The 13968-nt window shown below is 37.6% G+C and overlaps 1 protein-coding gene across 3 annotated transcripts; it reads left to right on the forward strand.

The window, feature by feature from the left end:
* The first annotated feature begins 211 nt into the window (after window positions 1-211).
* LOC130989408 (26S proteasome regulatory subunit 6A homolog) lies at window positions 212-7885 on the forward strand. Of its 3 annotated transcripts, XM_057913398.1 has the most exons (10): window positions 212-636; window positions 750-866; window positions 1800-1907; window positions 2500-2691; window positions 2773-2964; window positions 3904-4022; window positions 4439-4526; window positions 4829-4948; window positions 6855-6995; window positions 7510-7885. In XM_057913398.1, the coding sequence occupies exons 1-10, from the start codon at window positions 523-525 to the stop codon at window positions 7585-7587; spliced, it is 1269 nt and encodes a 422-aa protein (XP_057769381.1). In that variant the 5' UTR covers window positions 212-522; the 3' UTR covers window positions 7588-7885. The 3 variants fall into 3 exon arrangements, 2 of the variants coding, with proteins under 2 accessions (XP_057769381.1, XP_057769382.1); XR_009090598.1 differs by lacking the exons at window positions 6855-6995; window positions 7510-7885 and adding an exon at window positions 6384-6644 and having other exon boundaries at window positions 285-636; window positions 4829-5401; XM_057913399.1 differs by lacking the exons at window positions 6855-6995; window positions 7510-7885 and adding an exon at window positions 6755-6820 and having other exon boundaries at window positions 285-636.
* The last annotated feature ends 6083 nt before the right edge of the window (window positions 7886-13968 follow it).

A 13968-nucleotide genomic window follows, 5' to 3' on the forward strand; every position in this document is an offset into this window, starting at 1 on the left:
TATTATTATTATTATTATTATTATATTACACTCATTAATTTAATATTATACTCATATTCATTAAGTTGATAAACTTATTACTTCACACTATTTTGAAATCAAATACTAATATTTAAATTAACATAAGTTTTTGTTATTAATTAATTTAATTCTTAAATAATTTAAAATTTTAAAAATAAATAAATATATTGTGACCGGTGCATCGCACGGAAGGACGTACTACTAGTACAGTTCTAATGTGAGAGCATAAATACGATGGTAAAGATTTGTGTCCGTTGTGCAGTCGCGGATGAACGGACAAGTGGAAGTGACGAACATAATAAAACAGAGGAAGATATTCAATATCAAAAATGGGCAACTCAATGGGCCGTTAAATGAAACATTTTCGGGCCCATATCTATATACCATTCCCCTTCCCCAAGCAAGCCATTTTAATACCCTTTCGCTCCCCCACCCTCCCTCTCCCTCTCTTCCCCCACATCACACACCCGACTTAGCGACCTTGAAGCATAGTTGGTCGGTATGGCGACGCCGATGGTGGAGGACAACTTCGAGGACGACCAGCTCTCCTCCATGACCACCGAGGACATTACTCGCGCCTCTCGTCTTCTTGATAACGAAATCCGTATTCTCAAGGTTTGAATTTCGACCTCTGGTTGCCGTAATTCGGATGCATATTAGCCGAATTTAAATTCTATTACAATTATAAAATTTGGTGAAGATCTGATCTGAGTTTTCTCTTTTGGCAGGAAGAGTTACAGAGGACGAATCTGGAGTTGGATTCGTTCCGCGAGAAGATAAAAGAGAATCAGGAAAAAATCAAGCTGAATAAGCAGCTTCCTTACTTGGTCGGAAACATTGTAGAGGTATAAATATGTAGTATTTACTGTTATATTTTGGCCCTTGTTTTACCCTTTCTGAATTGGATTATTTGATTAGGTTTTTTTTTATCTGTTGCTTAGGGTTTTAGAACCCAGCTGGAAGAAATGGATTTTGTTTATTGTTTTGCCTGGTCTGTGTACTTTTTGGGGAGTTTTTGGAACGGTTCTCTCGCATTTGGTTTTGAAGTTTTACCTATGCTTGGTTTGTTAGAATGGGAAGTCAGCGGGGTGCCTTTCTCATATTTAGCCAATTCCAGACTTTTCGGTGGTTTTTTTAACAATTCAAGGAAGTTGTGTAATTTTTGCACGCAAGCTTGTTCTTCCTTTTTGACTCACTATCAAAGTTGTTGAGCTCTAGAAAGATGTTTCAAATGGTAGCGAAAACTAAAAATGAGGTTTCTTGAAGTGGTAAAATGTGTCAGTCTTATGCAGCAGGTTCATGCAGATGCTAGCATGTATAAGTGTAAATTTATTAAGGTTCTTGGTGTTTATCGGAAGCAAGAAGAGTATGGTAGTTTTGAGAAAAAATTTCTACCCAAAGATGAGGCTGGGTTGTGGTGTTCTCTCCATTTCCTATTTCTAGTGATACTCACACTCGTATGCATTTATTTACTTTTTGTGTATGCCCTGTTCTTTCTATCTTGTGCGCTACTTTCGGCATGTTTCCAGATGATATTATTTGGGGCATGGGTTCGCTAAAAACAGTACTTCTAAAGGGAATACCTAGAACAATATATGTTATATTCTCAGTTTCCATAGTCGCTTTTTCGAATCTGAATGTTCCTCTAATCTGTTATAACTTACACACTGGTGGCATTTAATGCAAATTTCTATATTAATGTTCTAGGGAATTTAAGTTTCCTTTGTTATGGATTGGTGTGCCACCAAAGGATTAGCACCTTTTATCTATTTTCACAGATATTGGAAATGAACCCAGAGGAAGAAGCTGAAGAAGACGGTGCAAATATTGATCTTGACTCACAAAGGAAGGGAAAATGTGTTGTGTTAAAAACATCTACACGCCAGGTAAATAGCATACCAGCATGGATTTTGCTCTCACTTTCCTTCATTGGCCGTCTTTGTCTCTTCTGTTTTTAACTTTGTATGTTTGTGTGGCTTGATGTGGGTGTAGAGAACCTTTTCTATATATTTTCTCATTTCATCTGTTCAATTCTAGTTCCTGCCCCCCCCCCCCCCCCCCCCCACCACACACAAACACACACACACACAAAATGGGACCAAAAACAGGTCTGACAGTTATTAATATTCTCATGTTTTTGTTAATTGTGGCAGAACTGCAGAACGGAAATATGCTATTGGGATGTGATATCTTAAAAACTTTATATGCTTAGCTAGTGTAACAGAATCCACTCTAGATTTGAGCTATACTTGGGAAATGTAGAGAATTCAAATTTGATGATAATGCTTTGGAGGTCCTTTCATTTAATGAAGAATTCCTTCTTTTGGCGTAAGGCACAGCTGAAAATTTTGAAGGAACACATTTTAATTGCTACTCTACCAGAAAGGGCCTCTGCACTGGATTTCTGATTCATATAGAACATATGAATATTTCCAACCTTTTAGATATAATGTCCTTCTTACAATCTGTCAATTGCAGACAATTTTCCTTCCTGTAGTCGGTTTGGTCGATCCTGATACGTTGAAGCCTGGAGATCTTGTTGGAGTAAACAAAGACAGTTATCTCATATTGGACACTTTGCCGTCTGAGTATGACTCTCGTGTTAAGGCTATGGAGGTTGATGAGAAACCAACTGAGGATTACAATGATATTGGTGGCTTAGAGAAACAGGCAAGTTTCTCCCTTTGATAAACTAATAGTGCCGATTATTGTCATTTCTCATTTTTCTGGAACATCCTTGCAACACTGCAGATTCAGGAGTTGGTTGAGGCAATTGTGTTGCCAATGACACACAAAGAGAGATTTCAGAAATTAGGAGTTCGTCCACCAAAAGGAGTCCTTCTATACGGTCCCCCTGGAACAGGGAAAACCCTGATGGCCCGTGCATGTGCAGCCCAAACTAATGCTACTTTTCTGAAGCTAGCAGGTCCCCAACTCGTTCAGGTATAGTATGCTCAAGATCATTGTTAAGTGAACCTGATGTTTTACTTGCTTCAGTTTTGTGGATTTGGATTATGTTGATCCATGCTTTACTCTTATGCTAATCTCACTTGTGCTTGCATATTTTGCTGTTCTGATTAGTAGATTAAATTATTTTACTGAAACACTAAGAACACCAGGATTATATTTCTGCAGAAATCTAATTATATTTATGTCTGCTTGACTAGTTTTAACTTTTGCTTAAACTTTGAAGTGCTTTATAGATTGTAACACATTCATACTTGAGGCCTTTGAAGTTTTGTGATGATAGCAATCTTGTCTTTGTTCTCTTGGGGGTATGGGTGGGATTGCATTGGTTTTAGGTTCCTAACTAGGGTTTAGGCTGAATGAACAGCTCATTACTGGGGAAGAATCTGCATGAAATTGGAATAGACAGTTATAGCTTAGTGTTTTTACACACACTGGTGACATTTTTTCTGTCAGACTCCTATTAAGTTGATTTTTATGCTGGTTTGGAGTCCTTTGACTGGATTTTATTACTCAGACTTGTGTTTTACATGTGTCTTTTCTGAAACAAGGAACCAAAACCCTAACCTTCTCTTTCTTTTGAGTCTTTGACATTCTGTATTTGGTGTATTGCATTTATTCTCATTGATGACAGCCTAGGGTCTGTGTTTTTGGTGATCAATTGATATCCATGTCAACCTTGTTGGAAACTTCTCTAATAAGTTCTTTTAATGCATATTATGCCCTTGTAGCGCACAATTCTACTTGTCTTGGGTGATTGTGATTTTGGTAAAGTGAAGCTGTATTTTGGCTTCTTTTTGTTAAGTTTGTTCATTTTCTGTACAGAAGCTGTATTTTGCTTGATGTATTTTCGCTTCTTTTTGTTAAGTTTGTTCATTTTTTGTACATATTGTAATGATGTTTTTATGTACATAGATGTTTATTGGAGATGGAGCAAAGCTTGTCCGTGATGCTTTCCAACTTGCTAAAGAAAAATCCCCTTGCATCATTTTTATCGATGAGATAGATGCAATTGGCACAAAACGTTTTGATAGGTAGGTTTTGTGCAGTTTGCACTGCTTTTTTGGGTGCCTCAGAGCTTTCTAGATCCTGATGTTTTTCCATATACTGATGAAATATTGAGTCACTATATATCAAGGGCTTTAGGTGCTGTTTGGTTGGGGGGAAATCGGGGCCCATGATTCGCTTAGTGGTGTTTCTTGTCATTTTTTATTGATTCCCTTTCGCCATTTTTGGGTTTTGGATTCCCCCATTCCCCCAGTTTTTCATTCCCCACTTCCTACTTGGAAGTCGAAAAGGGAATCATTCCCCTTTGTGGTGCCGAACCTGAGAAATTGAAAATTATTCTTTTCGTTTCTTTCCCCTTTCCCCTAGTTGAACCAAATACCCCCCCCCCCCCAACCATTGTTGTTGTTTACATGCGGATAACAGAGGATTTCTTCGTTTGCAGTGAAGTTAGTGGCGACAGAGAAGTTCAAAGAACTATGTTGGAATTGCTCAACCAACTTGATGGTTTTAGCAGCGATGATCGGATAAAGGTTTGCTTCTGCTTCTTTCTCTTTCAATACTATCTTTTCTTTTCATTTGAAGAAGTAACTTCTTCTGATAGCCTCCAGCAGTATGGCAACATTTTTTTTATCAATTATTTTAGATGTTCTCTGATATTAAATGATAGACTGCATTTAATCTCTTATACTGTGTGGTAGTACACTTCATATTGTGATTCCAATATTGTCTTCTCATGTAATGATTTCCTTGTGTCTCATAATAGCATCACTGTAATTTCTTTTATTCTTTGTCATGGTCTCTTATGGCATCTCATATTCATTTGTGTATTCAGGTAATAGCAGCAACCAATCGAGCTGATATTTTAGATCCTGCCTTAATGCGGTCCGGTCGATTGGATCGTAAAATTGAATTTCCTCACCCTACCGAGGAAGCAAGGGCTCGCATTTTGCAGGTATATCTTCTACTCCCTCCGTCCTTGAAACAACTTGCTCAAAGTAATGGACGTAGATTTTAAGAAAACTTAGTATCTATTTGGTGAGTAGAGAAGGGGCCCCATAATTTAGAAAAAGTGGTGAGCTTAGAGGGTGTTTGACTTAGCTTATTTTAAAGAGCTTATAAGCTCTTGTAACTTATAAGATGTTTCGAGAGCTTATAAGATGTAGTTTTTTAACAGCTTATAAGTTGTCAAAGTGTTTTGATAATTGAGCTTATAAGCCATAGAGAGAATTTTTAATTATAGAGAGAAAATCTTTGTTAGAGAGAATAAAAAAGAAATAAAATTAGAATGATATATGATGAAAATAAAAAGTCATAGTTGAGTTATTTTTATAAAATAAGTGTTGCTTATAAGACAATGAGAAAATAAGTTGGGGTTAGATGAACTTATTTTTGGGGGAGCTTATAAGCTCTTAGCTAAGAAGCATGGGGCCGGATACGTAATACGGATACGATATGGTACGGGGACGTAAATACGTCATTTTTCCAAAAATCAAGATACGATACGTCAAAAATACGTTTTAATTTTTTTATTTAAAATATATTTTATATATATTATAAATTCATAATTCACCAGGAATATAAGTAAAACACTACTAATTCGTTCCAAATAGCAAATAATGAAATAAAACAGTCTATAATACTTAATAAAACACAATAAAATGTTAGTAGCCTTTTCCACTCATCATCGTCTTTCTCCTCCTCTTCCACTTCCCTCATAGATAGAATTTGTAGTATTCATGGCTGCCAATTCAAATAAAAAACATAAATCAAACTTCAATTCAAATAAACCCACTGCCCAATTCAAAATACCCACCGCCCAAACCAACGAATTGAAATAAACCCACTGCCCAATTCAAAAAAATACCCATGCCACTGCCAATTTGAAATACCCACAGCCAATTCGACATTAAACTTCAATCCAACAAAACCCAAAGCCAATTTCAGCCAATCTTCATACATACCCACTGTCCAAGCCAAATAAAAGAGATTAGAGCAATACCTTTAGTTGTTAAGGTGGCGCGACTGCTCCAAGTGCACAGGGCGGCGCGACGGCGGGGTGGCTCAGGGCGGCGCGACGGCGAGCGGCGGGGTGGCGCAGGGGTGGGTCAGAGAGGAGAAAAGGGGAGAACGTTAATTGTAAGTGTGGGCGGAGGCGCGAATTAGGGTTTAAGAGGGTAGAAGTTTTAAATTTTATTAAAAACGTATTTTTAAGAGAAATACGCATCTGACCGTATTGTCAACGTATTTCCGCCGTATTTTTAATTTAAAAATTAATTAAAAAATCGGGCTTCAAAAATACGTCCCCGGGGACGTATTTTGCGCGTATTTATCACGTATCGTCCCCGGGACGCATACGTCTATCAAATAGACGTCCCCATGCTTCATAGGCTCTTAGAGCTTATTTTTACAGCTTATAAACTCTTTAGGAATTTATTCAACCAAACACTTTGAAGGAGTTTATAAGCTCAGCCAAACACCCTCTTAGTGGGTTTATGTGGGTCTATTAGTGGCAATATGTGTAAACATGTTGGAATTTTAAGGGTGGTAATTTGTGAGATTATGTCAAAAAAAAAGGAGTAGGAAGATAATTTGTGGACGGTCGACGGAAAAGGAAAATTAGGAAGATATTTTGTGGATGGAGGGGGTATTTGATTTGATTATATATTACTTTTTTTTTCAATTAATTGGTTCTTTCTGCGAAGTGTCTTCTTTCTGCTGTGTAATTAGTGCATGCTACTTATAGTTTCTCCAATTGCAGATTCACTCCAGGATATACATTACTTTTTCTTCAATTAATCTAAGGTCCTAGGTCACAAAGTGTAATTCTTGCATGCTACTGATAGTTTTTCCAATTGCAGATTCACTCCAGGAAAATGAATGTTCACCCTGATGTCAACTTTGAGGAGCTTGCTCGCTCAACAGATGACTTCAATGGGGCTCAACTTAAAGCGGTTTGTGTGGAAGCAGGCATGTTAGCTCTTCGCCGTGATGCCACGGAGGTTAGTGTTTACACTTGGATGTTTCTGTTGTGTGTTTAGAAATATAACGTCTGAGCACCTGTGGGTGCGCATATATGTAAATGTGTGCCATACTCTGCTTACTTTGTGCATCTGTGGAAGGTTGTGTATTTCTTGCTGCTTATGCAATAATATTTAACTGTTGCTGTTGTTCTAGTTCTAGATCTCAAGCACCTAAGTCGTGTTTATCCTCAAATGTTTTTCTGATATACCTATGTGAAACATTCAACTCTATGTTAGAGTTGAGGAGTGGTGATGGAATGAACTTGGAAGTAACGTTGTTGTTGGAGTGATGAATTAACATCAAATGCCAGAACAATTTGTGAGCCCAACATGTTTTCTGTTGGTTCAAGGTTTATACTGATCGGTGAAGCTTGCAACTTAAACTTAATAAGATGGCCTTTAACTAGTTATCTGAAACATGGGACGGCTGCATCTCTTTGATAAAATTACAAGTGAAGCATAATAATCTAATTGGACCAACGTGGTGTATCAGGTGAACCATGAAGATTTCAATGAAGGCATTATCCAAGTTCAAGCGAAAAAGAAAGCCAGCTTGAATTACTATGCGTAGACTACATATTGCTGAGTTTGGGGGAATGAGTAGTCTGTCTCTTGAAGGCGCCTCCATTTGCAAGGTTCAAGTAGGAAGTTTAAACCTAATCACTGAGCTGTGGAATTTGAGGCAGTCCATGCAAGCAAATTACAGGTGGGTTTCAATGTAAACAATGATGCGTTATTGATTTTGCCATGTTAAGCAATATAGTGGTTTGCTGCTTAGCAGAATCTGGTAGTCTCGTTATATTATATGTACACGATGGATCAATTTCAAATGTTCCGATGATAATTGATAATCCCTGCCTGCTCTTCAATTTGGTATTTTATATTCTCCATAACCTGCTTTGATTTTCATTAAATGTTTCAGCAAATATAATGTCCAAATCCAAACCCTACTGTTCATAGATAGAAAGGGTGTCTTTTTTTTTTTTGTTATAAGCAAATATGATTTGTTATAACCTCCTTAAAGTAAAATACTGCTTGTCTTTGGAAAATATGCATATTTTATCATTTTAGATAATTTATGAAATATTCACTTTTCATTTTTGTACATCTAACTCCAATATTTTATTTTTATCTTTATTTTTCATATTTATTTACAAAAATATTATGGTTCACCAATACTTTTTGTAATATTCTATCCATCCTATTACAAATGTCTCAATTTTTGTAATACTCTCTTCGTCCATGTTATCGTTTTCACATTTGCTATTTCGGTCTGTCCGCGATATCGTTTTCACTTTCATTTATAGAAGTAGGGTTCACAAACTTTAACTCACAACAATAGTGGGATCCAAATTTCATTTATTACAAATCCACTACTATCTACTAATACCCACTACTTTTTTTAAAATCCGTGCTGTCCACAATGTGAAAACGATATCGCGGACGGAGGGAGTAGAATGTTCCATTATAAATGTTCCATTCTTTTTTTGGTAAATAATTAAGAGACTAAATAACTGCTCTCTTCGTCTTATTACAAATGTTCACTTTCCATAATGAGACGTCTCATTTTTTTTTTTGGTAATATATTACTCCCTCCGTCCCGTTATTAACGGCACGTTTTTTTTCGGCACGGAGATTAAGAAAAGTAGAATTAAGGGAATTAGATGTGTAGTATTATTTTAATTAAAAACACACACACAGTCACACACACTGCCTCTCTCTCTGCCTCACCGGTACACGGCGGCGCCGGCGCCGGCGAGCGCTGCCTCGTCGGCTCCTCCCCCCGTCCTATCTCTCCCTTCCCTCTCCCCCTCTCTCCATGGCAGAAACCAAACAAAAATTAAAAATTCTTCCCAAAATTGAATGTTAAATATGGTTAAGAAAGGAGGCTTTGTTACTCCAAAAATCTGCCGCTGCCGGCTTCCACCAAAGAAATTCAAACAACCACTATCATTCAAACAACCAACAAAGAAATTAAAGAAATTCATTACATCATTTCCCCCAAATTCAAGAAGTGCTTAAAGAAATTTAAGAAATTTAGTACATCATTTTCCCCTTTCCGTCCTGACCTCTCCCTCCCTCCCGTTTACAGAACTCCGGCGACCAACAGGTTGGTGGTGGCCGCTCCACCCTCTGTAAACCCTAGCCCCCACATCCCGTACTTGTTGTTCAAGAGGGAGGTCGGCGAGAAGGAAGTGGATTAGAGATGAGGAGGTTGTTGCGCCACTGCAACGGTGCGACGGAGGTGGTGCAGATGCAGAGGCGGCGCAGATCTGGAGGAGGCGGAGGTGGAGGAAGCGGGCGTAGATCTGGAGGAGGCGGAGGTGGAGGAGGCGGGCGCAGATCCGGAGGCGGCGCAGATCCAGCGGAGGTGGAGGCGGCGGCGCAGATCCGGAGGAGGTGGAGAAGGCGGCGCAGTGGAGAGGTGTGACCGAATGAGAAATTTTGGGGGGAGAAGAGAGAGGGACGATACGATAGAGAGAGAGCTAAAGTTTTAATTGACCTTAAATTAAGTTTATTAGTTGTAGTTAATGAGCCTTAATTTTTTCCAAAAAAGGAAACGTGCCATCAATAACGGGACAGCCCAAAAAGGAAAACGTGCCATTAATAATGGGACGGAGGGAGTATATTTTTACACCTAATATTTAAATAATTTTTATCAACCCACTTTATCTATTTTCTACACATTTTTAATCTCCGTGTCCAAAAGTAACATGATATTTGTAATGGGACGGAGGGGGTAACAGAATAAAGATAGACCTCAAATGAATTAATTCTTATGATCAACCCAGATCATAATTATCATAATTAATTCATAAATATTAATTCATTCCACTAGAATATCAATATTGACTTACTCCTTTATTGTCGATGATGAGTCGGACTTGTATTTAGACTTATCGAACCCCCGTATTTAAGATATCCAACATCCATTAATTAATTTAAGCTTTTGGCAACTTATATCATTTGATTTCTTATTAATCCTTAAGTAGTAGCGCTCAACCTTATTATTGCACTTGAATTTAATCAACCTACATGATTTAGTACAATAAACCTTTTGAGCTCCTTAAGGGGATGTTATCATCATATACCGGATACGGTCACCTAATACAGATTACCAAATGTCATATATAAATTGATATCACCCAAGATACAAAATACTCAAGTTAATATGTAACTCTCAGCCGTAGTAAATCAAAGTGATACACCATTTTATATACACACGTGAAATCTTATTACAATTTAGGTCCCGTTAAGTCATGGAGATCTTGAATCTCCACTTAGGACAGACAAAAGAATACATCTCATTGTGATGCTATCAATACGTTTACATGTACCAGTATAGACAAGTAGACAAGACAAATTACTTTCATCTACACTGCAGTCTAAAACAACAACTAGTCCTAGAGTCGTCTCGGCTGTGATTAATTTAATATCTCATAAAGTTATTCCGATTATATGATATTCTGTGATCTACAACGTGATCTACAACACACTATATATAGATAACTGGACATACATATGCAATTATGGATAATTCAGATCGGAGATAAGATAGTGAACTTAGGAATCATTGTATACAAGCATAAAAGTTCTTGCTTTCAATATACAAATCCAACAATCTCCCACTTATACTAAAGCAAAATTTTAGTATACAATGTGTCTATAAACACCTAACATTTCTCCCACTTATACTTAAAGTTTCCTAAGTGGGTGGCATCAATCGGATTCCCATCTTTTAATGACCATTTCCGATAAGCCTTTTGTGAAAAGATTAGTAAGTTTCTCCAATATGTGTTAATTCATTCTATGAGCACATAACATCGATTTACGAATAATCGTATAACTTGGTACTTACTCTCCATGTGTTTTGACTAGGGATATCAATCCAGCCCGAAACCCGTGGACCGACCCGAATAACCCAATAAAATTAGAAGGTTATGGCTAAAAAATTGTAGCCCGATTAGACGGGCTAGCCCATTCAGATTGGCGGGTTAGGCGGGTCAGCCCGTCAGGTTGGTCAAATAATTAAAAATAAATAAAAAAATCCTAGATTTGAAATTGAAGTAGGCATTCGTTCGGTCCACTCCCTCCCCCCATTCACGCGGCGCCTCCATCCACCATCTGCCTTTATTCCAGACTTCCAGGTGCCCGTCGTCCGCTCCACAGCAGACGACAAACACCACCGCCAGTTTTCCTATCCCCGCCTCCACCACGATGCTGCGTCATTCGCCGTCTGGAACAACAGCTCGAGTTGCTGCCTCGCTCCACGCTATCATCTATTCATGTATATCACGATTCACGTATAATGTTTATTTTGAAACTTTCTTATCTGTTTTAACTTATTTATAAGATGCATTACAAACTTTGTTTTTCTTTGATTCCAAGCCATTTCTGATCATGAAATAGAATATATCAGTTATGACTTATGACTCATGAGCTCGATTCCAAGTCATTTCTAATTTTCTTATTTGTAATATCATGATGGAAGAGATGATGAATATTTAAGTCATGAGGTCATTTATCTATTTTGGTTGCATTGATTCCATTAGAATTTAGAATTCTATTTACTAAGCTGGGAATAATTTTCCTGTAAATTAACATGTTTTCTTGTAAGTTGTAACTTCTAAATTAATTTGTTTTTGATGTAATGTATATGCTATGAATCTGTGATGAATCAAACAAGAAACATCGGAGACTGCAAGTTGGAAATATTGAATTTTTGGTAACTCTTTTAGTTGGACCTTGATTTGTTATATAATGGGCTCGAACTAAAGTACAAATGTGAAGCCCCAAAATGGATTAGCATGGGATGGTTTTTTAACATGAAAAAGGTTGTAGGTGATAGAACATGAAAGCACTTATAATAAGTATGCCTTTATCGAACTATATTATGCTTTAATTATATTATTTTCTTTTAATAGATGGTGAAGACGATGAGCAAGAAGACATGGATCAAGTTGAAGCACCAAATATTATCAATGTTGAAGAAGAGTAGGGGTGAGCAAATCCAACCCGGACCAACCGAACCCGCTCGGACCGACGGGTTCGGTCCGGACCGGACCGGCCCACTATATGTGTTCGGTCCGGGTTGGATCCATTTTCCAGGACCGAATATTTTCCGGGTCGGTTCGGATCGAAACCCGGTCGAACCCGCCGAACCCAGAACTCGGTCTCTTATAAATTTAATATTTAATTTATATATTTAATATTTATAATAATATTAATTAAAATTTAAATTAAATTTCTAACCACATTATGTGTATTAAAATTTTCCTGCTGTTCGTGCATCTTGTTTTCATATTTTCGTGTTTTAATTAGTGATGAATCTTTGAATGTTGTGATCGATTTTTGTGGTATTTTGGCGGTGAGAATCAAGGTAACTAGGTTTATTATCATTATATGCAATTTTAGATGTTTCTGCTGCAATCTAGGTAACTAGATTTTTGTATGTATTTGCAATTTTAGAGGAAAGGTGTGTGTTACTATTCTATCCACATTATGCTTAATGGAGTATTTAATTGCGAAAGAGTAAATACATAAGATTGACATGGAAATATAACATAAACTCGAATTAGCCATCTTGAACAATATGCTTAATATTTGATTTTGATTTATGTTTTTTGTTGTGATTGTGGATTGCGAAGGGTAGAACTATCATATTGATATGTGTTGGTATTGTATTTATTATGCTTTATGTATGAAAATTAAGTGCGTAACAGGAAATTAAGAAAAATAATAATAATTCCAGCCTCGGCGGGTTGTCGGGTTCGGTTCGGGTCCGGGTCGGCATGCTGACAGTTTTCGGCCCGGGTCGATCCACCTTTTCAAAATTTTCGATCCAGCAGACCCGGCGGGTCGGACCCGCTGCACACCCCTAAAGAAGAGTGTCACTCAAATGTTTAGACTTTATATTTATTTTTGAGATGCTTTGTTTCTTTAATTTCTAACTATTGTTGAATAAGAAACATATGTCGACTAACCCTAGTTTTGCCCTAGCCTTATCGTCTTTACGTTATGGCGGCACTGGAAACTGTGACTCCCGTCGTCCCACCCCCAACTTCTCGTTCCCACGCTCAGTTTCCAGAAGTATCAAACAACTTCTGCCTGCCGAAGCCTCTCCGCCGGTGGGAGCAGGTCTGCATGTAGCCACGTCTTTCGAGTACTAAGTCACCTACACAGGTGGTTTCGGCGAATACCTCTGCTGTGGCGACTGCCAATGAATCAGCGAAGGTCCTGAGCACCGACGGCAACGGCGCTATGATACCGCAACAGAAAACTTATTCGTCAATGGTCAATAACAGTCCGGCCAGAAAACCCGATTTGCTTTAAACTCTGAGAAAACGGGCAATGGATATTCTCTGTCTATTCACAAATCCCTCGTTAACAAGAATGTTGAGGAGTTCAAACATGCTGTTATTGGACGTTTATTCTTGCAAAAGAGAGATAAACCTAGGGCTACTAGCGACATCAAGGCGGAGCTCCAACGCCAATGGAATATCAAAGTGAAAGATATATGGACTAGATTAGGATATATTTGATATATTCTAATAAGCTTTAATTAATTAGTAAATAGTTTGATTATTGGATTAATTAATTGGAGACAATAGAAAAGCCCGGCCTGTTTAACCTAGGGTTTACATGCGTGTCTTATTCCTATAAGAATAAGAATATATTTCTTTTGTCTGAAAGAGATGAACACACGTGAGACACATAAAATCACAAGAGAGAAAACACTTAGAGCACTATAGAATTCAATTGGAAATTTCCTAACTTTCGAAGATTGAATTGTGTATCGGGAATTGTTCCTGCATCGAATCTGCAATATGCGTGGATACCATAGTAGTGAATTCAACTGCAGGATTGCTAGAAGAATTGCTACATGATTGTTTGCTACAGTTGTGTGTTTGTAATCTCTACACATGAATCAATTGTAAATCTAGATTTTTTC

Source organism: Salvia miltiorrhiza, chromosome 6 (assembly GCF_028751815.1).
Source record: "Salvia miltiorrhiza cultivar Shanhuang (shh) chromosome 6, IMPLAD_Smil_shh, whole genome shotgun sequence".
Classification (NCBI taxonomy): Eukaryota; Viridiplantae; Streptophyta; class Magnoliopsida; order Lamiales; family Lamiaceae; genus Salvia; species Salvia miltiorrhiza.